General features: G+C 46.2%; 1 protein-coding gene across 4 annotated transcripts in view; it reads left to right on the plus strand.

The window, feature by feature from the left end:
• The first annotated feature begins 1,563 nt into the window (after positions 1 to 1,563).
• The window catches only part of CAMK4 (calcium/calmodulin dependent protein kinase IV), a 169,288-nt gene continuing 144,337 nt past the window's right edge, over positions 1,564 to 26,514 (plus strand). Inside the window, exons 1-2 of one of the 4 annotated variants that reach the window (XM_053292291.1) lie at positions 1,564 to 1,683; positions 4,576 to 4,857. In XM_053292291.1, the coding sequence (XP_053148266.1) occupies positions 4,619 to 4,857 (239 nt within the window). In that variant the 5' untranslated portion in view covers positions 1,564 to 1,683; positions 4,576 to 4,618. Of the gene's footprint in view, positions 1,684 to 4,352; positions 4,858 to 26,514 lie in introns of those variants that run through there. The other 3 variants (XM_053292293.1, XM_053292292.1, XM_053292297.1) reach the window with 3 other exon arrangements.

Raw genomic sequence — 26,514 nt, forward strand, 5'->3', positions numbered from 1 at the left:
ATTTCATCTTTCACTGTGTATTCATGCTTCCCCGTATTCATGCTTCTTACATTCCACATTCCCATTGTAATTCTTCTTTGCAGCTTCAGATTTTCTTTTCCTGCATGGCAACATCAGCCGCTAGACGTCCAAAAGGCTTTAGCCTAACTGCATCATAAACACCATCGGTACTCTGAGAGATCCTCAGCTCTACCTCAGTAGCATGTTGAGTGCCATCTGACTTGAGGGGCCCATCATCTAGCATTACATAGACAGTCATTCTATCTTGTCTATCCAGGTGGTTATCTTGGTAAAATACAGGAGTGCCTTTGTTGTTGTCACTAAAGTGATCATCCTTCCTATATTGCTGCTGCCCAATATAGGTGCCTGCTTGCTTTAGCTGGGCAGCAGGGATGACCTTCGTGCCTTGGGTGACTGCTCTCAACCATAGACTTAAATGATAAACTGACACAGCCTGACTTCCTTCTGGTTCCTTTAGACCCCTTTTTCTAACCTGAAGCAGATGTGAGAACTGCCTAGAAGGTAATGATGACATCTAGAATTTTAGCATAGCTGTAATTGGGCCACATCAGTATGTCCCTTCTCCTTCCCTCTGCAGACAAGCCCCTTCTCCTATACTATGAGTTATAGTATTTTCTTGTCTCTATAGCCTCCTATTTTCTATAAGAACCTGGAAGTTCATAGGACCATTTTGGAACTTTTTCCTCTTTTTTTCGTACGAACATATACTTTTATATACCAAGGGAATCCCCTAAGCGATAGGAGCCTAGGTTCATATAGGGTATGATTTGGAGAATACATAAGGTTCAAATCTGAAAACCCAAACTTAATTAGGAAATTCACCCAAAGCAATGTCAAAAATAATTGGATGGATAGGTTTGTATGTTTCTTAACACATTACTACAATACTATGCATATTTATAGCTTGTTTTTCACCATAGTTTTCAATGTGATTTACATAGGGGAAGGGAAGGGAGGAAGGAAGCTCCCTTTCCCAAAAGGGCTCACGATCTAAAAAGAAACCCAGGTAGATACCAGCAACAACCACTGGAGGGATGCTGTGTTTGGGTTGCACATGGACTGTTGTTTCCCTCTCTGCTAAATATGAGAAAATCACCACTTGAAAAGGCACGTCTTTGCTCATTTAGCACAGGGGTAAAAACTTTAATAATTAATTAATTAATTAATTAAATTTATTTATTTATTTATTTATTACATTTCTATACTGCCAAAAACAAATGTTTCATGGCAGTTTACGGGGACGGGAGGCTGATATGATATAAAGGAATAACAGTATATTGGTGACAGGATATCAATACTACCTTCTTAAATGGCATAATTAATTTTTATCTTATAAGTGCTTACTCCTTGATAAGGTCTGGTCTTATCCCAATACACATTTAAAATAACTTTAAATTTCTAATTTTGAAATTGTTTTACATTGCTTTGTGTGCTCATTGCCCATTGTTTGATATTTCTGTGTATCTGCTCTCATAAGACAACCACGTGTCACAAAAAACAGGCAAATATGTCACCTAGTAACAGGAAACTGTCTGCAGGCAAGGAAAGTTCCAGATTGGGCAGGAAGTAACAGTAAGTGGGACATCAAGAAAGAAGCATGAATTGGCTGTCTTAAAACAACAAAAGGTACCACAAGCCAAGGATGATGGAAACAACACTGTGGTGAGCAAAGTAGACATCTTATAACTAGTGGTATGGGACTTTTTCTGGGTGGTTTGGGAAAGGGCTCTCCTAAAAGCCCTTGAGACTTGCAGTCTCAATCCTAAATCAAGTTAGGCTTGACTCAGACTGGAGCCCAGTTTAATTCATTTTAAGCTCCGGCCCATTCTGAGCTTCAAGTCTCATCACTCTCCCAATAATGTCACTAGGGATACGGTGAGGCCTGGGGGACCCCTCAAGTCCCACTGATGCCACTTTTCTGCTCCTTCCAAATTTCCCTGACAGAGAAAAGGAGGACTACAGACGGTCTGTTTAGGCCCTAGAATAATGCCAGAATGTTGTCCTAGGCACTAGACCCCTGGAAATTGCTCCCTAGGTTTCTTAGTGTCCAGAGTGCTGCTGCAGGGACTAATAAAGCCACAATACTGGCCTTTTTCATTGTAGCCACTGCTGTCAGGTAGGTTTCAGTGGGAACAGAAGGGGGCAGCAACAACAAGAGGGCAGGGCTGGTGACAAACTAATTATGAGCTAAACCTGAAAATTTGGGTTCAGCTCATGATTAGCTAAGACATTTAAAAATGGGGAAATGGTATTTCAATCTCCCCAAGTTGCCCTCAGTATTATGCTTCAAGAAAGAAAGGTGGGATATAAGTATAGTAAAAAAATAAAAATAAAAACTCAATTCTGAACTTTAACTGCATAACTACTTTTAATCCATTAGTGAACTGATATTTCTCTCAGCTAATTAACACTGCCAATTTACTGTTTGAAAATCAGCACATACACAATGCCTGAAAGAAAAGATGTACAGTATAGAGAATTTTGTTGTTTTTCCAACAGTACCCTCAAAAACAAACCATTTAACGCTTTAACATGTGAGGCTGTGATTAAAATCTATTAAGCTATCTAGGACCCAAATAGTTTAGGGCTCTAAAGTTCAAAAGCAGCACTTTCAGCTGAACCTGCAAATTGGCAGCCAATCATGTTATTTCATCTCCACTATCCTTCATTCCCACTACATCTTTATGCTACCATTTCCTCCAAGTAAAGAATGGTTTGCTCAAACCAACTATATAATTCTGCAGTTCTCAGTCTTTTATGTTTCACTGTTTTGTTTTACCTTTTACTCCACATATCAGCCTGGTTAGCCTCAGTAGTGCATTCTTTGCCCTTTGCCCTTGTATTGCACTATTTCTAACACCCATTGACAATGCATTAAACTAGATAAGACCCCGATGGGCCAGGGCTCTTTTGCATCTTGATGCATTATCAGGGCTACGTCACATGTTCTGTTCTTTAGATGTACACTTAAGAAGTTTCCCCTAAAAAGTCAAAGTGAATGTGACAGATGCATGCTAGAGGAAAACATACGACAGATGCATGCTATAGAGAGAGTGGTGGTTGGCTGAACGTCGCTACCGAGGGCATAAGAACAGCCCTGCTGGATCAGGCCCAAGGCCCATCTAGTCCAGCATCCTGTTTCGCACAGTGGCCCACCAGATGCCGCTGGAAGCCACAGGCAGGAGTTGAGGGCGTGCCCTCTCTCCTGCCATTACTCCCCTGCAACTGGTACTCAGAGGCATCCTCCCTTTGAGGCTGGAGGTGGCCCAAAGCCCTCCGACTGGTAGCCATTGATAGACCTCTCCTCCATGAAGTTATGGCTTGGTGATGCCCTCCACGAAGGCAGGCTTGGCAATGAATTTGCCTCTGGCTGGGTAGGCAAAGGGAGGCGGCTGCCTGGGGGCCCCCATGACTCAAGGGGCCCCCCAGAGGCAAGTCACATGAAGCAAGTCACATGACTATATATTGTGAAGTGTGTGTGTGTATCAGCGAGGGGCCCATTTTAAAATTTTGTCTCTGGGCCCACTCCAGCCTTGTTACACCCCTGCCTGCATTGTTATCTCCCCAAGACTAATACTTAGATTTACAATTTCAATCTCCCATCATCATCTTTGAAGCGTCAAGGCGACAGCTTGTTGCATAAGGCTGGGCAGTGCTCAGCAAGCAGCAACTGTCTCGAACCTTGCAGAGAAGGACCTCGGCCTGTATTCAGAATAGCAAATGCTCCCTCCAGCTTGCTTCCAGTGAGGAAACGCCGGAGGGCAGCAAAAGGGCACGAAGGAGTGGAGAGTACTGGATGGGGCTGATGGGTCAGAGGATGGGAAAGACGGAAAGAAGAGGGAGGTGGGGGCGTGTAGAGCACGCGCGCTTCCTTCCACTTGGGCGAGGAATCGGGCCGCATTAGGCCCCTGCGGGAAGGCTGAGCGCCGCAAGCGGGATCCCAGTCCTACTGTATGTGTCTCACATACACACCGCCTGCGCGCACGGAAGCTTGCTCGCGGCGAGGGCAGCAGGGGCGGCGCTGCTTTGCGCCTGGGACAGCGGCCAGACGCTGCCTTTGTGGGTTGCGATGGCAGCGGCGGCAGCCCACTCCTTCAGTGCAAGGAAGGACCTCTGAAGCCGGGCGCTCGGCCACCTCCCTTCCCTCCACCGTCCCCTTGGCACACCACCTCCGTCACCTCCTCAGCTGCCCCAGCCCCGCTTTGCCCTCGTCAGGCTGCCTGAAGGAGGGACTCCTGCTGCCCGGTCCCCGCTTCCCTTCGGGGCGACGACGCCCCCCACTCTGGGGGGGGGGGTCGGGCGTGTGTCTTTCTCTTTGCGCGCGCGTGCGCGAGGGAGCGAGAGCGCGCGCTCCTCCTCCTGCAGGCTTGCCGTGCAATCAGCCCGGGCGCCTCTGATTGCTGCCGCCGCTGCGCCCAGCTCGAAGTTTAGCTGGCAGCTCCGGCTCCTCCTCAGGCAGCCAGCGGCAGCCGCGCTAGGAGCCGGAGGCGGGGGTGGCGGTGCAGAGCCAGCCGCTAGCCGCTTGGTCGCTCTCCTTCCTTCCTTCCTTCCCAGCCTGTGAAGAGCCGGACCCCACGCCGCTGTCCTCCGCCGCAGCATGCTGAAAGTCACCATGCCCTCCTCGTCGTCCTCCTCCTCCTCCTCGTCGTCGTCGTCCGCGCCTACCTCGTCCGCCGCCGCCTCCACTGCTGCCCCTACTTCGGGCCGGGCGGGGGGCGCCGCTGCTTCTGCTCCCGCTCCCCCAGCCCCCGCCACCACCGTTCCGGATTACTGGGTCGACGGCTCCAACAGAGACACCTTGGCCGACTATTTCGAGCTGGAGTCGGAGCTGGGACGGTAAGGAGGCGAGAGCCTTGCGCGGGCAGTACGAGGAGTTGGGGGCGGCGGGTGGCTGCTGCGGACGAGGGGAGCGAGCGGGGGGCAGTGTCGAGGGCGAGAAGACCTCTGGCGGGGGGGGGGGGGCGGCACTGCCGCCAGGAGGGCAAGGCGCGGGGCGGTGGGGGGGGGACAGCTCTGGGGGTGGCAAGGCAGAGGGAAGGTCCTCCTCCTCCCGCTCTCCAGAAAAGCTCGGTTCCTAGACCGAGCGGGGCGGCCGGCGGAGGATTCTCGCGCAGGGCAAGCCCGGGGCAGGCACGGGTGGTGTGGAGCAAAACACCAGCGGTGCAGGGTGGGTGGCTGCGGTTGGGCAGGGCAATGCAGGGGGCGTACCGGGGAAGGCAGATTCCTCCCGTATAGTGCAATGGAGGTAGCGGGGTGGGGGGTCCAAGCAGAGAGAGATCGGCGTTGCGATGCAGAGATCGAGGGATGCATTCCTAGACAGAGCAGCGCGAGGGGTGGCGGCGGCGGCGGCGCTCGTTTTCGGGCAAGCCCTGGTTTGGAGGGGGAATCCTTGTGAAGCGCAACGGGCAGGGTGTCTTGGGGAGGGGCACGTGGAGGAATAAGACTCCTTGGGCCCCGGGGGGATGGCAATTCTAGGCAAGGTGGAGACATCCCAGAATAGAGCAAAGGCAAAGAGGTATGCTGTTCCTTTCTGGAAGAGCGGGCAAGCTGGAGCGGACCGAGAGGTGGGGGCTGTGGTTGAGGTGTGGAATGGTACCTTTTGGGTTGCCCCTGCTGATATTGAGGGGCAGAAATCGGTTTGCACCCAAACTTGGGTGAGTGAGCAGAGTTGATGCTTCAGCACCCCTGTTCAGCCACGCTGCTAAAGATTCTCCCAGCTTTTTCGCCCTTCCCACGCTGTATTGATGGAAGAAGGAGCTGTAAACGGTGGAGCGGTTCCTCCCTGTTTGCTGTTGCCCCTTTCTTTTACGTGTGTAGGAGGCAGTATTGAAAGATTCGCCATCTGTAGTGCTCTTATAGGAGATGAAGAGCTGCATAGTTTTTGGCGTGTGAAATGCCCCCCCCCCTTTTAAACACAAGGGTAATCAACATTATTATTATTTCATCTGTATTAAACTTCGTATTCGCTGTAGCAAGTGACACTGAAAACTGAATTTAAGTACTAGCTTGGGGTTGTGGTTCTGGCAGTAGTGAGTGGGAGAATGAATCATTTAAAAGAGTTTTTGAAAGCAAGAATAATAAACTGATGCCCTGGTTCAAGGAAACAAACAGCCTAGCACTAATTATCTGTGAAGAGGCTAAGCTTGCAGGCTCTTTTCTGAAAAATAAATAAATGCTTTGAAAATACCATTTCAAGAGTATTTTTATCCCAAAGTGTGTTTCTCAAGGAACAATATTTTATCTAATTGTGGAGAGGCCATAAATATACCAGCATTTAGTTTAGCCTGGGGAGGCAATGGTGTGGAAAACCATGAAAGCAAAAGAAAATGTTAACTGACAGTGGTTGATATCCTGATTAATGAAGCACCAGTGCAACAGATGAAGCACTGGTGTAGCACCAGTGTTTCTGAAGTGTTCCAGACTACTAACTCTGCACTGGTAATATGTGTGTGATGAGAGGCACATTTTGACAAGCTCTCCTCCTCGCCCCCCACCCGGAAGCCTTCTGTGTCAGCTGAAAATATCTTTCTCAGAGCTGCAGGACCCTCAGGAACATATTTTTGGGTGTCACAGAGTGCTTCCTGGGGAAGGGAAGGCTGTCAGAATTCCACTCCCCCCACCCCACAACATTCTGCATGAGGGATGGAGCTGCATTAGTAAAACTCACCAGTAACACCAAAGCTTTCACTGTTGCTGGTGAAAGGTTAGTCAGGATGTCAGCCATTTATGTTGCAGTATAGGATAATTTAGGAGATGTTTTTATACTGACACAGTCGTGCCAATATAGTCAACAATTTGTTATGGGGCGGCTAACAAATAAAGTTGTTGTTGTTGTTGTTGTTGTTATTAATTAGTATAGTTAAGATGGGGAGCAGTTTCAACATTCCACCTTTATAAGCCCTGAACATTCTACTGTTTATAAAATAAAAACCATTTGTCCAAACTGCCTGGCCATCAGCACACATTCACTAGGTGACAAAAGACACCTACCCTGCAAATTTCGTGAAGATCCATTGAAAATCGCTTAGATAGAGCAGTTTAAAGTCATCCCCCCCCCCCCCCGTGTTGGAGCTCACAAATAGGGTTGTATACTGAGCATGCTCAAGACAGAACTGGATCACGTGGTGTTAATTTCCTGTTGCTGGAGGCATCCTAGCCCCAGTTCCAGTTCTGTCTTGCTCGAGCTTACAGGTCTGGGAGAGAGCTCTTGAATTTTCTCAGTCTTGGCTATCTGGTTTTTTGCTTTATCTTCCTCCACAAAACTCAGGAGGACAGGAGATGCAATTCTCTTTTAAAGAAGGCCCATGAGGCCTCTGCTACAACCATTAGGGTAGCCAGTATGAACTCTCTTTTAGCTGATGCCTCAGTTCTCTGGGCCAAGGAACTCGTAGCTCTTTTTCCGCCTGAAAATACTAAGCTTTGCCAGGGCATTAATAAGATGGCAAAAGTAACGGCCCTTATGAATGACTCCAGCTTGGACTGCATTAGCCAGTTATCCAGAGCCTTGGTCGCTGGGGTAGCCATACGCAGATCTCTTTGTCTAAAGAGTTGGAATGTGGACTCCAAGTCTAAACTCGCCCTAATATATTTTCCTTTTTCGGGCTCCAGTCTTTTTGGCCCCGCCTTGGATCCAGTCCTCGTAGAAACCAGAGATAAAAAGAAAGCCATGCCATCCAATCACAGAGATTCTCGCAGGTTTTTTCATAACCCACCTCAGTCCTTTCACCCCAACAGGCAATTTCAAGGGCCTCCAGCTGCACAATTCCGAGACTTCTGCACCCGAAACTTTAGAAGTTATGTAAGACCACAATGGCGCCAGAGATACAGAGGTACTTCTCAGGGATCCAACACCCGATCCTTCACTTCAGGCCCCCCCCCCCCCCGCCACCCTGAAAACAATGACTCCCTTCCGGTGGGCAGCAGGCTGTCAGAGTTTGCCACAACCTGGATGTCCACATCTCAAGACAAGTGGGTCTTAGACACAATAATCAACGTCCACGCCCTCGATTTCTCCTCTTTGCCACCCCACTGTTCTATTGTCTCCCCACGTTCCAACAACACGGACAAACATCTGTGGATGATGCAAGCAATTCATCATCTTCTCCAGATCCAAGCAATAGAACAGGTACCATCTATTCAAAAATTTCAAGGCATATACTCCCTCCTCTTTCTTGTTCTGAAAAAGGATGGCTCCTGAAGGGCAGTCCTGGATTTGAAACATCTCAACCGTTTCATCGGAAAGAAAAAATTCAGGATGGAGTCCCTCTACACCATCAAAGAAACCATTCACCCAGGAGACTACCTAGCCTCAGTGGACCTATTGGAGGCCTACCTTCATATGCTCATCAGACAGGAACACAGGGTCTTCCTTCATTTTGCATACAACCATCTCCATTTCCAATACCATGCCCTCCCATTCAGTCTCTGCACGGCACCCCAGGTCTTCACAAAAATCATGGTGGCAGTCATAGCACACCTATGCATCCAGGGGGTGCACATCCATCCCTTCCTGGATGATCTTCTAATATGATCCCTGTCATTTGCGCAAGCGCTGAGGGACGTCAACAACACTCTCCAATGCCTCAGAGACCACGGCCTCGTGATAAACTATGAGAAGAGCCACCCCAACCCTTCCCAATCAATCATCCATCTGGAAGCCCACAACACAGCACAGGATTCTATCTCGCTGCCACAGGAAAGGATAGACGAGTGATGTCATGGTCCTCTCTCAAGCTCTGGGCTCCATGATAGCCTGCCTGGAATGTACCCCATGGGTCAGTTGGCACTCCCGCCCCCTTTAGTGGCTTCTCCTCCCATACCAGAAGCTGATCATGGCTGCTGCCCACAAACGGGTTGTCCTTCCAGAATCAGTCCACAGGTCCTTTCTGTGGTGGCTATCACCAGCTCTTGTCAAGGGTCTTCCACTATCCGAACCTACTCGGACCATATTCACCACGGATGCCAGCCTCCTTGGTTGGGGAGCCCATTGTCTAGGTCACCTGGCCCAAGCCCAGTGGTCTCCTGCTGAATCAGTCGATAAACTACCTGGAACTTCAGGCAGTTCGCCTTGCCCTTCTCCTCTTTCATAGATTTGTCTGAGGAAAACACATTCACATAAGAACCGACAACGTCACCGCCAAAGCGCACATCAACCACCAGGGCGGCACACGGTCCTGGACTCTGATGAAGGAGTCAGACCTTCTATTCCAATGGGTGGAAGCCAATCTGACATCCATAGTGGCCAAACATCTTAGCGGAACCGAAAACACACAGGCAGACTGGCTCAGTCGCCAGTCACCAGCAGAGTGGTCACTCCATCCAGAAGTCTTCTCCCAGGTCATTCACGTCCTCGGATACCTTCAGGTAGACTTCTTCACGTCACCCACCAACCACCTGCTCCCGCAGTTCTTCACGAGGTGTCACTGTCCTCAAGCGTAGTCGATGGACGCCCTGACATCGCCTTGGCCCAGGGCTCTACTCTACACCTTCCCTCCTATCACAGTAATCATGAAGGTCCTCTGGAAGCTCATTCTGGAACAAGCAGAGCTAATCCTCATAGCCCCCTGTTGGTCACAGAGGCCTTAGTTTCTGGATATCATAGATCTTTCGATCCAACCCCTGTGGCCCCTGCCCAATCGGACCTCAGCTCCATCCAGATACAGGGTGGCTACAACTTTACTCCTGGAGGTTGAGCATGCGAAGTTAGCCACCCATGGATATGTCAAGCCAGTTCAGGACACAATCCCGGCATCTAATAAGCCATCCACTACTAGAATCTACCAGGCTACCTGGGCTGCGGTCCTCTGTTGGTCACAGACAAATCACAAGGACCCACTTCGGGCCGGGATTCCAGAAGTACTGGCCTTTCTGCAAGCGGGTTTGGATCTGCGTCTCCGACCCACTACCCTGAGATGTCAAGCTTCAGCACTGGCACATTGGTTCTCAACATCTCCAGTTCCAGCAATGTACCACCTGGTCTCCAGCCTCATGTTGCTAGATTTCTAAGGGGGGGCCCTCCAACATTGCTCCTCCACCTATTCGGCGTTTTCCCTCCTGGAATCTCAACAAAGTTCTGAATGCGCTGACCAGGCCTCCTTTCAAACCACTTTCTACCACTCCCCTCATACTCCTGTCATACAAGCTCCTGTTCCTGATAGCTGTAACTTCTGCCTGTAGGGTCTCTGAGTTAGGAGTCCTTTCCGTCCGTAAGGAGTTGTGTATGTTTCAACCAGACTCAGCAGTTCTCAGGCTTGACCCAACTTTTATCCCAAAGATTAATTCCTCCTTCCATAGATCTCAGGACATAGTCCTATGCTCCTTTTGCCCATCCCCATCCCATCCCTGGGAAAAGGTCTGGCACAAGCTGGATGTCCGCCGTGCACTTTGCGCTTATATCAAGCGCACAAAGGCATTCACAAGTCAGATTCCCTTTTCGTGTCCTTTCACCCCTCTTCCTTAGGCAACAAGGTCTCCAAGGCCTCACTGTCACACTGGATAAGATCTTGTATTCTCCTCACTTATGTTTCTCTTAATCTTCCTCCTCCTGATGGGGTCATGGCTCACTCCACGAGAAGTGCAGCCACATCAGCAGCTTCTCAGCTCACACGCCACTTTCAGAAATTTGTAAGGTGGCCACATGGTCTTCCATTACCCCTTTCATTAAGCACTACAAAATCTCCTCTTTTTCTACACCCCAGGCTGCCTTCAGTTGTAGAGTTCTCCAACAAGTGGACTGAGACATCCTTCCCTCCCTGATTATCGTCTCTTTGCTTTGGCAAGTCCCTATCTGATGAGCTTCAACACGGTGAAAAGGAACATTGGCTTACTGTGAAGGGTTCTTTTTTTCCTGTGTTCGGAGCTCATCAGCCCCATCCGGATGTCTTCTTCGGAAGTTATTCCTCTGGAATATTGGGTGGTTTTTTCCTATACTTTCCTTCTTTGTATGTAGGAAGACAGTTCCCAGGGCTATAGTGTCAGGCTGTTATCTTTACCTGTTCTCTCTCTGCTTCAGTTGGAATGGTCCAATTGTTTTTTCTCTAGAGCCTTTTTTCTCATAGAGTCTTCCTTACTTGGCTCTCATTCATACTCTTCGTTATAGCCCTGGAACTGCAGTTAGGATGCCTCCAGCAACAGGAAATCAACGCCACATGATCCAGTTCTGTCTTGAGCATGCTCAGTATACAACCCTATCTGATGAGCTCCGAACACAGGGGAAAAGAACCCTTAACAGTAAGCCAATGTTCCTTTCTCTTTTGAACAGGGGCTTAAAGGGTTGGCAACATTCTTTCAGATTAAAGAAGTGGTATTTAAATGATTTTCTTGTTCATTTGCATAGTTTCAGCCTTTAGACTGCATGCCAGAAAAGTGCCTTTTGTATATTCCTCTGGGACTCAATTGGTTATTTAACAATTGATCCTCAAAGGTGCATTTTAACAGGCTTAAAAATGCATCTTTACTGCTAAAAGAGTCTGTATAGTAGGACTTTTGAAAATGTGTGTCCACAGCATTGCCCACAACCAGTATGGTGGTCTGCTCCTTCCCTGTTCGAGTCTTGGGAGCACAGCCCTTCAGTTTCCTTCTCCCACTACAGCTATACCTTTTAATCCTGATCCTTTGCCTTAGAAAAAGTGCTGTTCAACTCTGGTCGTTGGTTATTCCATGGTCATCGATTCTCCAAAACCACATGCGTCTTGTCCCAACCTCCAGCCTCCACCAGTGCACTGCTCTGTGTAGCTGGACATAAATGGGAGGTGAGGGGAAGGAGACGTGTTCCGTTTAACTAGGCTGTGAAGGGCTCACCTGGTCTCCTCTAGGCTGCATTGTGAGCGGGGGGGGGATGGCTGGAGTGCGTGTGGGGATGTCTGGCGTGTGTGTGTGTGTGAGAGAGAGAGAGAGAGTGAGAGAGAGTGTGTTTTGTTGGTTCTCCAAAACTACATGCATTTTGCCTTGACCTCCAGCCAAAACCGGTGCACTGCTCTGTGCAGCCAAGTGTAAGTGTAAGTTGTGGGGAAGGATACACGCTCTGTTCATCTAGGCTGCAAAGGGCTCCTCTAGGCTGCAGTGCGTCTTGTGTGCATCCAGTATGTGTTTTGTGGGGGATAGCTGCAGTGTGTGTGTGTGTGTGTGTGTATGTATGTATGTATGAATGGCTGCTCTGTGTATGTGTGAGTGTGTGTTTGTGGATGGCTGCAGTGTGTGTGAGTGTATGTTGTGAATGGCTGCAGTGTGTGTGAGAGAGAGAATGTACAACTTTTACACTGTTTTGCTGACAGTACCATCCTGAAGGAAATTAAATCAAGCAGGAGAATTGTGAGATTTATCAGAATTCCTAGGAAGATAATCTGTAGTTTTGAACATGATTGTTAAAACATTTGTTGTTATTAATTTTTGTTGTTTGTGTATATGTTTCTTTAAGGGGAAAAATGAAGTACAAATTTAAAGTGAACATAAATAACCAGCTTCTTGTGTCCTTATTCACTGCTGAATAATCATGAGGTGGGATCACACTATCACTATTACTGAATCCACTGATTTCATTTTAATTGTGTTTTTTCAGGTGGGTGGGGGGAGTGTGAAGGGGGGAACCTTCAATCTTAGTTGAAGGTTTGACAAAGTTTTTGGTGTTCAATATCAGGAAGTTCTACCTTGTGGTTTGGGTAAGCTATTCTCCATAGTGTTTAATCAGCTTCCCCTTTTTAAAACACCTGGAAATTCACTAATCTAAAAACCTTTGGTTTAACATGTTTTAAGAGTTAAGATTTAAGAGTTAAGATTTAAGAGTTAACATTTTCACTTGTGCTCTAAAAAGAATGGAAATTGCAAGTTAGGATGTACATCTTAACTTCCGCACCATATTCTGAGCATGATTGTGAACCGCCCAGGGACTTTTTCATATGGGGCAGTATATAAATGTACTTACTAAATAAATAATACTAGCTGGGCTGGACACAGAGCATCTGCGCCTCCGGCTGGCCCACCCATCAGCGCTGTCCACCCCCCGCCCCCAGCATGCCAGGCTTTCTGGTTGGCCGGCTGGCTGCTCCCCCCCCCAGTGCTTTCTGGCTTGCAGGCCCGCCGGCCTGCATCCTCTCTGACCCACATCACACTTTCTGGCTTGCTGTCCGGCCTGAAAGCCGGCCCACCCCTCCTCCCACCCCCTCCTCCCAGCGGCCTGGCCGGCCCGCCACATCCTCCTGCCGCCGCCTTCTGGCAGGCGGCTGGACCAGGCCGACCCACTCTCGCCTCCTCCAGCTGACCGGCGGCCGGACCAGGGCCATGCCGGCCTGCCACTGCCTCTTCTTCCTGGCGGCCAGCCGGCCCAGGCTGGCCCACTGCCGCCTTCTCCAGCCGACAGGTGGCCAGGCCGAGCCAGGCCAACCTGTCGCTGCCTCCAGGCCAGCCCACCGCTTCCGGCCGACCAGCGATGGGCCAGGGGCAGGCCTGCCTGCTGCCACCTCTTCCTCCCGCCTCTTCCTCCTGGCAGGTGGATAGTCAGAACGGCCCGCCGCCACCTCCTCTGGGCAGCCGGACCAGGGTCAGGCCAGCCCGCTGCTGCCTCCTCTGGCCAACCAGCAGCCAGGACGTTCCGCCGCCATTGTCTCCCGTCCCCATCGCTATCCCCAGACAGGACCTCTCACGAGAGCTGCCACACATGGGATTAGCGATGGGTACGTTTAGGAGAATTAAATATATAGATAATATACTCTATAAAGACTTTGTACAGTCTTGTATATGATGATGGCTTTAGAAATGAGGCTCCATGCTCCTACTCTTTGCCTTGGTCTTTCAGTTGGACATTAGGCTGGGGAAGGATGCATCCAGGCAGACATTTAACAGGTGCAGTTTCCCTAATCACTTCCTTGCCATGCCCCTGATGGATTTCTGCCTGATACATCTCTGATCAAGGCATAGTGTGGGTGCCTGGAGTCTCATATCTAAAGCCATCATCATATACAAGACTGTACAAAGTCATTGCAGCTTATATGGTGCAGAAGTTAAGATGGTCGCCTTAACTTGCAATTTCCATTATTTTTAGAGCACGAGTGAAATGTAAAGCATCTTAAGTGCCATCTTACTTTACTTTAGTAATATGCTTCTGATTCTCAGCTGAAAATACTTTGCAATGTAAACGTGTCATTCCTATCTGACTCTTCAGACCGCCAAAAAAATAAAGTAGCCAGAGACTCAATTAAGCCAGCTATGCAGTGTTCCCACTTGCTTACTCATATGGGATGAGAAGCACTACCAAACACACACACACACACACACACACACACACACACACACACACACTAGAGGTGAACCTCAAAAGTTGAAGAACTTCTGGTGGTCTACAAATGCACTCCAGTTTCTTTAGGTTATCGATTTCAATAACATCTTTTGCTAACTCATCCTTATAGGCAACTGTAAGGATTATTACAAGGAAACAAGAGTTTTAAACAACACAGTAACCTTAAAAATTTTCAGTTAAACAACTCAGCTCTGTTATGTTCTCTAGTCACTTCATGTCTCTGGAATGAGGAGTTCCTTTGTTCTGGAGAGTAAATGCTGTCCCAAAAAACAAAGCAGCTCCTCATTCAAAAGACCAGAAGTGATCAGTGAATATATTTAGCTTTTTTAAAAAAAACAGCTGAGAAACATTTAAGAATCCTTTTAGCCTTTATTGTAAAACCTTTGTTCGCGTGTAATAATCCTGACAGTTGCCTCTGACAAAGAGCTGTCATACTCAAAACGTATTAAGCATAATAATACATTGGAATGTGTTTTTAAAAAAAATATCAGTCTTCTAAACCTTTCCAGCTTCACCTCTTTGGGCTTGTTGGAGCTGCTCTTCTTTCTTCTTCATGAGGAGCTATGGTACTTAGGTGAGAAGCCCATTGGCAAACTGCACCACTGCTGGTACCAGCCTCACTGGCCTCTTTCTACTTCCGTGGTACATCAGCCTTTCCTTTTCAATGCTGCAGCAGTGGTTTTTAATGAGGTTAGTGCTGTAAGGTGGCTGGCATCCCTGGGAGGCAAGGATAGCAGGAAGGAGCAATAGCAGGACCAGGAGGACAGGAGTTAATACAGCCAGTGTTGCTGAATAAATATGTTGAAGGAACCTGGATGAGCAGAGTGAGAGGGGGAATAGGTAAGTTCCCTCTCAAAAGAGATTGGCTAAGTTTTCATGAAGCATATAATTAGAGCACAAAGTCAAACAGATTTAAATACCTTGAGCAGAAATATAAAAATGGAGCAATTCTTGATCTTGATGGCATTTATAGATTGGCACATTCTATAGTCTACCTTAATGATGCACGAAGTAATGAAAAAAAATGGGTGTCCAGCGAAGCCGGCTGTCCTTACCTCCGAGGATGGAGTGGTGAGAGGGCCCAAGGTGACAGGGACGGGTGGCAGCCGGGGAGAGATGGAGGAAAGACTGCCAACGGGCAGGGACTCTGCTCCAGTGGAGGAGGAGCAGAGACCTGATAAGGATAACATCAGCAGCATGCCTCCCAAAGGGGGGGGTCTGAGCAGGAGGAGGGAGAAGGGGGAAAGACTTTGGCAACAGCTTTAAAGTGTAGTCAGTTGCAGGTAATAAAGAGGGGCGTTGGCACCGTAATTGGGGGTGGGCGATGCATAGCCTGTGAGGAGGCATATAAGGAGCTGGCCGGGGATGAGAGGCTGGCTGGTGGAGAGTGTCAGGGGTCCCTAGAGAGGGGCAGACACAAGGAGCAAGCAGCCTGGGAAGGAGGCAGCACAGGATGACGCTTGGCCGCCTCCCTGTGCCTGCTCTGAGGCCGGACATGATAAGCCTAGCCAGGCTGGGTAAAGGAGACAGGGATGTGTAGCCGGACAGTGGGATTCCTATCAGATTAATAAAGAGCATCTCTGGCAACCAAATGAAATACAGATATGTAGAAATAAGGTAGATAAAACTTATACAAACTCAGTGACTGACATGAGTTCTGGCACTGGAATACTCTGTGTCAGGCTGCTGCAGACATGCAGGCAGCCCTGACACCGTTAAGAACGAGCGGTTGCATAAGCAGTGCTGTGATAGTTATTTCCACTCATTGACATAGGAATAACTGCTGTAGCACTACTTGTGCAATTACATGTTTTTAACAGCATCAGGGCTGCCTGAGAATCTTCAGCAGCCCCAACATGGAGCATTTCAGCACTGCAGTGCTGCGCATCATGTTGGCCAATGCAATTAGTATTTTAGGGAAGGATGTTTTCAAATTGTATTTTAAAATACTGAACTATATTGTATAAAGATTGTATAATTGTCCCTATTTTTAAAAGAGGGAGGAAGGATGACCTGGGAAACTATAGGCCTACACGTCTATTGAGCATTATCAGCAAACTTTATGCTAAACACCTACAATTGAAGTTTCAAGATTGATTGGAGCAGGAATCAATCTTGGCTGAGAAGCATCCTGGCTTTCGAGCTGACCACTCTGTAATAGATCAAAGCCTAGTACTCCAACCAACATCTTGTGGAAAAATATGGCAGTAAGCCTGGTTTCTCATTATATGCTGCCTTTATTGACTTCAAACTTGCTTTTGACTATCCCGAGTGTTCTTTTATGGTGAAAGCTCAGTCCACCCTCAATTGACAAACGTCTGTTGTTTTTGATTCATAAATTATACAGCAATACATCTATTCGTATAAGACATAATCCCAAAGGTGATTTATCTAATTCAATTCCTACAGGCACTGGCATTAAGCAAGGATGTATTCTAGTCCCTTGTCATTCTATATTAACTCACTTGTTAAACTTCTATATTAACTCATGTTAAATATCTGAATAGGGTAGATATGGACCCCCTTAAGATAGCAAGTTGGCAGATCTCTATATTTCTTTACACTGAAGATGCAATGATTTTATCTTTGACACTCATCGGCCTTAAGAGAGCAGTAAAGGCACTTTCCCAGTTCTGTTTAGAAGGCCATTTGCTAGTAAATGACCAAAAAACTAAAGTAATGGTCTTCACCAAGAGACCTAAATCTCACAGATGGAGAATTGATAGCAACATGATTGAAGTGTTTGAAGTAAACAGGTTAAGTGTTTCACACTTCCAAAGGGGCACAGTTTGTCCCAGCAGCTATTAAGCTGTTTCAAGCCAAGTCAATGGCCCAGCTGCTCTTTGGAGTTCAGTTTGACCCGTATTTGAACTTTGCCCCCGTGGAGGTGGTCCAAACCAAATTTCTAAGAACAGTTCTTCTTATGCCAAAAGGCTGGAGGCTGGGGTGAATAAAGTGGAGACCAGAGTGTGGTTGGCAATCTCGCCCCTGCCCCCATCCTCGCTTGTGAGTCTCTGTAATGTTAGCACACAAGTGTGCACGGCGGCGCGCGGCGCCTATGTCACACGCACGCAAGTGTGACATAGGTGGCACACGCGCGCCACCACGCGCGCATGCGTGCTAACATTACAGAGACTAACAAGCGACGACGGGGGCAGGGGCGGCAGCGAGGAACACTGCCGCCCCAAAAACTTCGCTTTCAACTACAGCGCCGGAGGGGGAAGAGCAGCGGGAGGGGTAAGTTCTACCCCCCCCCGCCCTTAAAGGGAGACCCCCCTTTGGTGCCCGACCGCCGGACCGGTCTGGCTCTGAACTGGTTCGGAGGCCTCCAACATGGCCTCCGGACCGGTTCGTGCACACCCCTACCTGTGGATCAGATGAAGTTTAAAATGTGTTTCATATTTTACTTCATTGTAAATGTTACAGTACTCCATCCACATAGCAATTGATTTTACCCCTTTTAGAGAACTTACAGGGAAGACCAGTGGATTTTTATGTAACCTATCTTCTTGCAGATCAGACTGTACAGTCGTCCCTCGCCAACTGCGAGGGTTCCATTCCCAGAAAACCTCACGGTTGTCTAATTCACATTTGGAGAGCCATTGAAAGCAGTGGCAAACAGGGTTAGGGGAATCGTGGTCAAGAAAAGACTGCAAAATATAGTTTAAAAAATAGATAGAATCACCCTGACCCCTGGAAATGACCCCCTGACCCTGGGAACCCTCCCAACTTTGCAATTAAAAAAAAACAACTTGCCAAATCACAGATACGTGCGTTTGGCGAGTGCAGCCTCAATTTCCCAGTGGTGGATACTCAAATACAGTAAGCAGCAATAGTTTACAGGAAGATACTGGTTTTGAGTATTAAAAGCTGCAAGTCAAAATACACATGTGAAAACATGAAAAATGCTCAATTTTAAAAAGTTTACAAAACAAATATTTACCACTTCTTTTCATAAACAGGTTTGCCACAAAATCTTGTCATAGTGGCCACATACATAAGAAACATTGACTAGCACATTTCTACAAACCCTTTGTAGTAAACTGATGAATTCCTATAATATTTTGCATATCTGTGGGCAAGGACAATCCTACTTGCCTTATCATCCAAGCAGAGATTAAAATTACATGAGTGAGGTTTTAGAGAGCTCTATAACTCATATTATAATGTTTTACATGGTTTCATAATTTAGTCCTATATATTTGTAATGTGATGTTAATATTTAAAGAAACCTGTGTTCTGAGAATAGTAGTAAAGGTATTAAAGCATACATCTATCCTATATAGCTATAGTAGGGTTGTTTTCTGCCAGTAAGGAGTCCTTTTGGAAAATACATTAATACACTCTAGAAATGCCAAATATATCAACAGTTCTAATTTATTTTTCTCTTGAGTTTGGTGTCAAGCCTATCACATCAGAGTGGAGTTTAACTAACTTAGACAAGGTTTTCGCACACTAGGTTTAAATTGCTTGGTTCCTAACACAAAAGTAAAACCTGCTGGGATAGAGTTTTCTTCTTCCTTTGAATTTCCACCTCAAAAGTCACAAAAACTGTAGGAGCAACTCCAATGAGCTTAGTGCTGTATATGAAAGCATCCATCATAACTGAAGGACCAAAATACTCTTAAATGCTAAAACTCATCTAAACCCGTGACAGAAGATGGTAACATCTATACATAAATGGTCCATAATCAGATCATATGATAACAGCCCTGATGGATCAGGCACAAGGCCTATCTAGTCCAGCAGTCTGTTTCCCACAATGGCCCTCCAGATGCCTCTGAGAAGCCCACAGGCAAGGGGTGAGGTCATGCCCTTTCTTCTTCTGTTGCTCCCCCTGCAGCTGGTATTCAGAGACATCTTTCCCCCAATTATGCCAGAAACTGGCAAAAGGAACTGCAGATTGGTGCCTGTGAGATTTCATGGAACCTTTCCCCCCGAAGAACCCAAATATGGTGGTCTGATTTTAAGAGTGAGAAAATTCATCCAATATTCAAGAAATGTTCGGTAGATCCGATATATCCAACATTCTGCCTCCAATTAAGGTTGGTCACGGATGTCACAGAAAGGGGCATGAGGTGATGGGGAGAGGACCTTCTCAAGATCTTCATATTATTACCTTCAACTGAAGATACCTGAAGCTAAGAAGTAGAGTTTTCTTCTCTTTAAGTCTGTCTCTATATAGATAAAATGTATAGATACTGGGTAGTTCCTCCCTATTTTTCCTATGCCCGATTGACTGGTTTTTGTGTGTGTGTGATATATGTTACATATAATTAAAACAACAACAACTTTGCTACTGGTCCTACTGGAATAGAGTATTAACTCTTTTAAATTTATTGAACACAGATATTTGTGCTCAGTCAGATATCTAAATGCATTTAGAATTCATGTCAGCCTCAAACAACTCATTGAGGTGGGTCTCACGATCAGTGGGACCCGCCTCGAGAGGGTTAATGGGGAGAGCAGGCATAGCCCTCTCTCCTCACAGACAAGCAGGGAGGCAGCCCTGCGTGGCTGGATCGGCTGACCACATGTCTGCTGGCTCCATTACGGAGCCAGCAGGACCTGGGGGGATCAGGGGCCACGTGGCCCCCGGAAGTTCCAGCATGCCCTGCGCAAGCACGCTGAGCATGCTGGAGAGACCCCCGAGCCAGGAGGCTGCTTTTAAGCCTTGAATAAAAATCAGATAAATAAATAAATAAGCTTCCCAATGGGGAGTCTACTTGTGAGTTGCCATGGCACAGACCCACTCCATGGCAACACATGATTGAAAAGTCCGGGTTAGCGGAGCACTCACTCCGCTAACCTCAGCTAAGGGGAGGGGTATTCCAGCAGGTCACCCGCTTTGGTGAGACTGGGCTTGGCTGCAAGGCCGGTGGTTCTCACTGACATATGAAATCGGGCTAGGCTCCCTTAGCCCGATTTTTTTATCACTGTGAGAATAGTCTCATACATTTTTAGCCCACTTTCCAGTAGGCTTATGAGATCACCCGGCATTCTGTGTGTGTGTGTGTGTGTGTGTGTGTGTGTGTCCCTCCCATCAACTCTGCAACTCCTAGACCAATATGAACCAAATTTGGTACAGTCGTAGGGACACATTGGGGCACCTCAACGGTGATGATGTCATCCACCCTGATCCAAGATGGCAGACATGTAAACTTTTGAGGTGCAAGTGGGCCAACTTGTGAACCACCCAACTGATTTGAACCAAATTTCCTACAGCTGTAGGGACACATAAGGATGCCCTAATGGCATAGTGTGTGATGATGCCATCTACTCCAATTCAAGATGGCAGCCGTGTGAACATCTAACAAGCAAGCGGGCATTGTGGACTATCTTACCAATTTGAACCAAATTTGCTGCAGCTGTAGAGACACATAGCGACACCTCAACGGTGTAGTTTGTGATGTCATCCACCTCAGTTCAAGATGGCAGATGTGAACATTTGATACACAAGTGGGCTAACCTGTACACCACTTAACTGATTTGAACCAAATTTGGTACAGCTGTAGGGACACTTTCACAGTATAGTTTGTGATGATGTCATTCACCCCAATCCAAGATGGTGGTCATGTGAACTTTTGAGCCACAAGTGCACTAACTTGAGGACTTTCTAACCAATTTGAACCAAATTTGGTACAGTTGTAGTGAGTGACACACAGGGACACCTCAGTGGTATAGTTTGTAATGATGTCATCCACCCCTATCCAAGATGGCATTTGAGGTGCAAGAGATCTAACTTGTGGACCCTGATTTGAACCAAATATAGTCCAGTTGTAGAGACAGTGAAAGGAAAGTAGGCTGATTAGTTCTTACTAGAACAACTTGCTATATATTTTCATTATTATTCTTCCATTTGCTAGTAGAGCATGTCCTTGTGGTGTACACCAATCTGTCAAGCTGTGTCTATTCAACTCACTACCAGAGGATGTTTTCTCCTTTTCGAGTCTTTCTTTCTACTGGAGGATTTATGAGGTCACCCATAGCTCAGCTTGCACTCAGAGCTTTGTAGTTTTCTCCAAACCTTCTCAGTTCTGTTCCCTGGAGGATCTTTGGTATCCACATGGATGAAGAATGTGGAGTAGTTGTCAGAGGGTTTAATGAACCTTGACAACTTTTCTGTGATTCCTCTAATGTATTATGTCTCTTGAGTGAGTCCCAATAAATCACAACCCCATTCATTCTTTTTTTGCAAATAAAAATCTGTTGTTCCTGCTTTCTTCTGTTATCATTAGAGTTGGTCTACTGGCTAGATGCCAGTCTATGTTCTTAAGCTAGGTGATGACAGGTAACAGCTTATTTTAAATGTGCAAACACTGATATGGATTGACATATGTACACAAATGAGTGGAGGCCTGTTGAGCAAAGGGAGAAGCTGCAAATGTAAGTTGCACCAAAAGTTATTTTCAGATTTATCTGCTGCTTTCCCAAAGGAAAATTCTGTCAGATTTCAGCTTTGTCATTTTTAAGTGAAACAAGTAGCTGATTTTTCTCACATCCTCTCCAAACCAATACCCTAAGGTTCAATACTGAAATGCTCAGAATTATATTCACAGTATTCAGCATCAGTCTTCACAGCATTGTGAAAGCCATATGCCTAAATGATGCCTATTACTGATTTGAAAAAGAACTATTCAGCTGTTTCATAGTTTACTCCTAGACAAGAGTGACAGTCTTGGAGAGTGCGGGCACCCTGCCATGCCACAGAAATTGCCCTATTTGCCTGCTGCCTTCTGCTGCTTCTTTGTTGCTGCCACTGCTTCCTCTGGACTTTTCCCCTCTCACTGGCCCCAACACCACCCCTCTTGCTCCTACCCAGCCTCATCTTCTGTGGCACATATTGCCTTGCAGCCCATGCTTGGTGCTGCAAGTCAGACAGTGTGCATTGAGTAGCAGCATTGCCCATCAATTTGTTCTTGTCACCACTGCTGCTCCAGTGCTAGTGCTTTCTTCCTCTCATTCTCCCTCTCCCCCCCCCCCTCTCTCTTGTTGTCTCACTAGCACTAAGGATGCCCACATTGTCATCTTCATTTTGAGAGGAGACAAAGTGGACAAGTTTGGTGTGGCGGAGAAAGCAAGTGAGTGAGCTGGTGCTGGAGCAGCAGTGGCAATGAGAAGAAGTTAGTGAGCGAAGCTGCTGCTGGATGTACACTGCCTGGCCTGCAGCAGCAAGCAGCGGTGCAGGCCAGGAAGTGAAACTGTTGAACAGGAAGAGAGGTTGCATAGGGGCTGGTGAGGCAGGGGCACCGCCAGCAAGGAGGGGCAGGGCAGCATTGGGCGTTGGTTCTGCTACTTGGGGGCAGCAGCAGCGCCGGGTCAGTGAGGGAGCAGGCCTGACCATTGTGTTCATCTCAGGTGGTGAAAGGCAATGAGCTGGTGGTGCTCCTAGAGGTGCAGGAATTCTGATTCTTAATTCATCACAACTCAGACCAATTGCATATTTGGAGTAAGTCAGAGGTAGTTGATTACCTGATGTTATATCATAATGATAGAGATGTATGGAATTCAAATGATGAATCTTAGGCCCATTTCATATGGTGGAATATCCACTTGATATTACAGACCTGTGTGACTGTACTTCCACATGGAAAGTTTTGTGTGTGTGAAGTGGCTTCCCACAGTTGTGACATTTTAACACCACACAACCCCTCCAGTTCAGGGATTTGTACTGATGTGCTTGAAACAGTTGCAGCTGTGTTGGAATCTGTTTCACACAACCAGCATGATATGGTGCAGCACCCAAGAGGCTCTGTTTTCAAATAGCTGCTAAATTGGGCCTTAGAATTCCTCCCTGGTGGAACAGAAATGGTTTAAAGCTCAACACTCCAACATAGTTTTATCTTTTATTTGCATTGAGGGATATTCTATTCTTAAGTAGTGTATTTAGCTCAAGAAAAATTGATCCAGAGCCTTGGCAGGAAGAGTGATACTATGCTAAGTCCTCCTTTCTTCAAACAAAAAGTGTTTGGACTGCTGGCATGATAATTCAGAAGGAAACCATCCCAATAAGACCTACATTTTCTGGGCAGTTCCTGAAACCCTGGCTACTTCATTTATCTCCTCACATTTTCCCACTTCAGTATTATTAAAAACCAGTGACCATATTTTCTGTTCACTCAAAATGACTCGGTTCAATACAGAATATTAACATCTTAGAACATATGTTGGACTAACTCTAGGCCCAAGTGATTTAAAGGTATTATGCGGGGGCATGTCGTTCTTATTCTGCTTACCTAAAACAGCTTTTGGAATGACTAGAAAGGGGAACAAAGCACTCTTTTTATTATTATTTTAATCTTTTCCAGTATTTTCCTTCAAAAAAAGAAAAAGAAAATGTTGGTGTAGGGTGTGAGATATGTGAATTATTTCTTTCATCACATTTAAGACAAAGATAATTGAATATAGCAATTTTCAAAACGATAGCACAAAATAGATTAAGGTATGTATGACAGTAACTATATGGTTCACAATCATGTTCACAATCACAATGAATGGGATTGAATCACACCTATTTCCTTTTAACACCAGCATGAACCTGGTCTGCATTCCTTTCTTTACTTATGCCATAAGTACAGAATACTATTCAGTAATACTGCAAAATACTATAAATAAAAATACTATATATAAAAAATATAGTAGTATTCTATAATGTCATAAAATACTATATTATAGTATTGCAAACTGCATTACTTCTTTGCAGTGCAGCCTGCCTTATTGTGGTGTGGTGTACTCTCCACTTCGACAGGTGATGAGTAGTTCTAGGGGCAGCTCTGTTGGGTTTAGTATTCTTTGGATGAGAATCAGCAATGTATGGCATCTTTAGAATATTTGTTTTAGTCACAAGTACATCAGCAGAGTATGAGTGAAATCATCCCAAGCGCCAATGCATTCTCCTCCACCCCCACCCCCAATATCACTGTATCAGTCCTCCTCTCTCTCACACACACAGGTGCTTAGGGAGCTTGCCGAGGGCCTGGGGTCAAGGTCCTGCTGGTGGCTCCCATTAAAAAGTGGTTTGTGTGTGCACACTCAAACCGCAGCCCCTTTGTCAATGTCAGATGCTCCATTGTCGGCTCCATTGTCCCCACACACCTGCTCACACACACTCTCCTTCCATCCCTTCTGCCCAGCCCTCCCTCCCTTCCTCCCTCCACTCCCCACAGCCTATTGTATCCACCCATCTCTGTCTCTCTAACTGTTCTTCCACTTAACCCATCATGTTCACACACCTAACCCTTTCTCTTTCCACTTATCTCATCTAGCAGAATGAGCTGGAGCTGCCCTCACTTTCCTCCATCGGTTCCTGTCCTGGCTTTTCAAAACCAAGGAAGAGGAGAAGAAGGAGGAGCTGCTTTGAGCTAGAGACAGAGTGCTAGTCTGCTGGCCTCAGTACACTTCCTTCTGTTTCCTTCACCAGTATTTGGCTTTTCATAAAGTGGGAGTTGTGATGGGGGGAGGGAGGAGGGGGACGGCCATCTCAGAGCGGCTCTTTGCTCACTGAAGATCTGCTCCGATGGCAGCATGTGGCAGAGGGGGGCAGGTTAGGCAGCAAGGGGAATCTTGTTGCCCTGCTGGCACCCTAAAAATCCACCACTTGAGGCAACCATGTCATCTTGCCTCATGAAAGGTTCACCCCTTATTTATGTAAATGAATATGAGATAATTCTACAGGAGGAGCATTCAGGTTGCCTTATATGGCAATCGAGGGTAATCTTTCCCTTATTCTCCATCACCTACTTCACCCTTAGTGCTAACTTATGCTTTTATTTGTATAAGCTGTGGATTTCTGCAAAACAGAAATCCACAGCCAGCCTTTGTCTCTTAAGCTTATTACACGAGATGGAGAACTGAAGCTATTTATTTTCTATGCTAATAATAACAGAAGCAATAACTACTTAAGGAAACAATAGTGATGATAAATGACAATCAACAGAGTCTTCTGGCACCTCAAAAGACTAACAGATTTATTGTAGTATAAGCTTTCATGTATTACAGTTCATTTTATCAGATGTAGTCCACAAACACCTATGCTTCAATATATTTGTTAGTCTTTGATGCTGCAGTATATTTCTTAGTCTTTAAGGTGCTTCAATAGTTTTTGTTGTGTTGGCTGCAAGGGGTTTACACTCTGGAAGTTGTTACCAAGGGAAACAATAATCAAATATCAACTGATTTTAGAGCATTCAATCAGGAGTCAAGAGTCTTGAAATGGGGGTAAATTACTAAATATGTCGTGTAACAATATCTTTGTAGGTGCTTTCTTGCCCCTGGTGATAGTCTGGGTTCCAGAAGAGTTTCACAACTCAATGATCATCATGCCATTGAAGACTTGTGAGGCAGTGTACAGAAAGAGCTTCTCTAAGGCACCTACCGTAAATGGCTTTCTAGCTGAATAAAAAAGAATATGTATTAGAGGTCATGGTTGCAAAAAGTGATCCAAAGGAGAGTGCAGGTGGAAATCCATCAAAATATTTTGTCATTGCAGCTGAGTAACATCTCACATAAAGCTCTATATGTGGTCAGAAATTATTTAGTTATTTATTGATTTACATTTCTAGCCTGCCCTATACCCAAAGGTCTCAGAGCAGGTTAGAAATGCATCAGTCCCACTGAATTTGTTCATAGTTTGTTTCGGTACAAAATGCGACATTTCTCTGTTTTCTTTGCCACCTTGCTTTTTAAAAGTACTTCATTTTAAAAACAGGTTTTTTTCCATGTAAGCTTTCTGATAACTCTACACTAATACTATGCTGAGCTCGTTCTAAAATGCAAGTTACTAAAACAGAAGACAATTATTTGCATCTCTGTTGGTAAAATCATGGACAGCAATTCTGACCCGTTTCAAATGCAGGAGCTTCCTTTTCAAAAGGATCCTAGGAAATGGTGGAAGGGCAAGCAGGCAGATATTGCAGAAAGATTAGGGAAGGGTGTAATACATTGTCATACTTTGAATCGGCTGAAATAGTGGCGATGAAATACGCATGATGACAAACCTGCAACAATACTTCTTGGAAGACCTTCTTTACTGTGTGTATATATAAAAAAGGAAATTAATCCAAAAAAGGTTTCTATAAAAGCAAACTTTTCGACTTTAACATGTCATCACTGACTGATTTGCTTGATTTGCTTTTACAGAAACTTTTAAAAATTTCATATATGTATCTATTCTATATATGTAATAAAGAAGGTCTTCAAAGGAT

Source organism: Hemicordylus capensis, chromosome 2 (assembly GCF_027244095.1).
Source record: "Hemicordylus capensis ecotype Gifberg chromosome 2, rHemCap1.1.pri, whole genome shotgun sequence".
In the NCBI taxonomy this organism is placed as follows: domain Eukaryota; kingdom Metazoa; phylum Chordata; class Lepidosauria; order Squamata; family Cordylidae; genus Hemicordylus; species Hemicordylus capensis.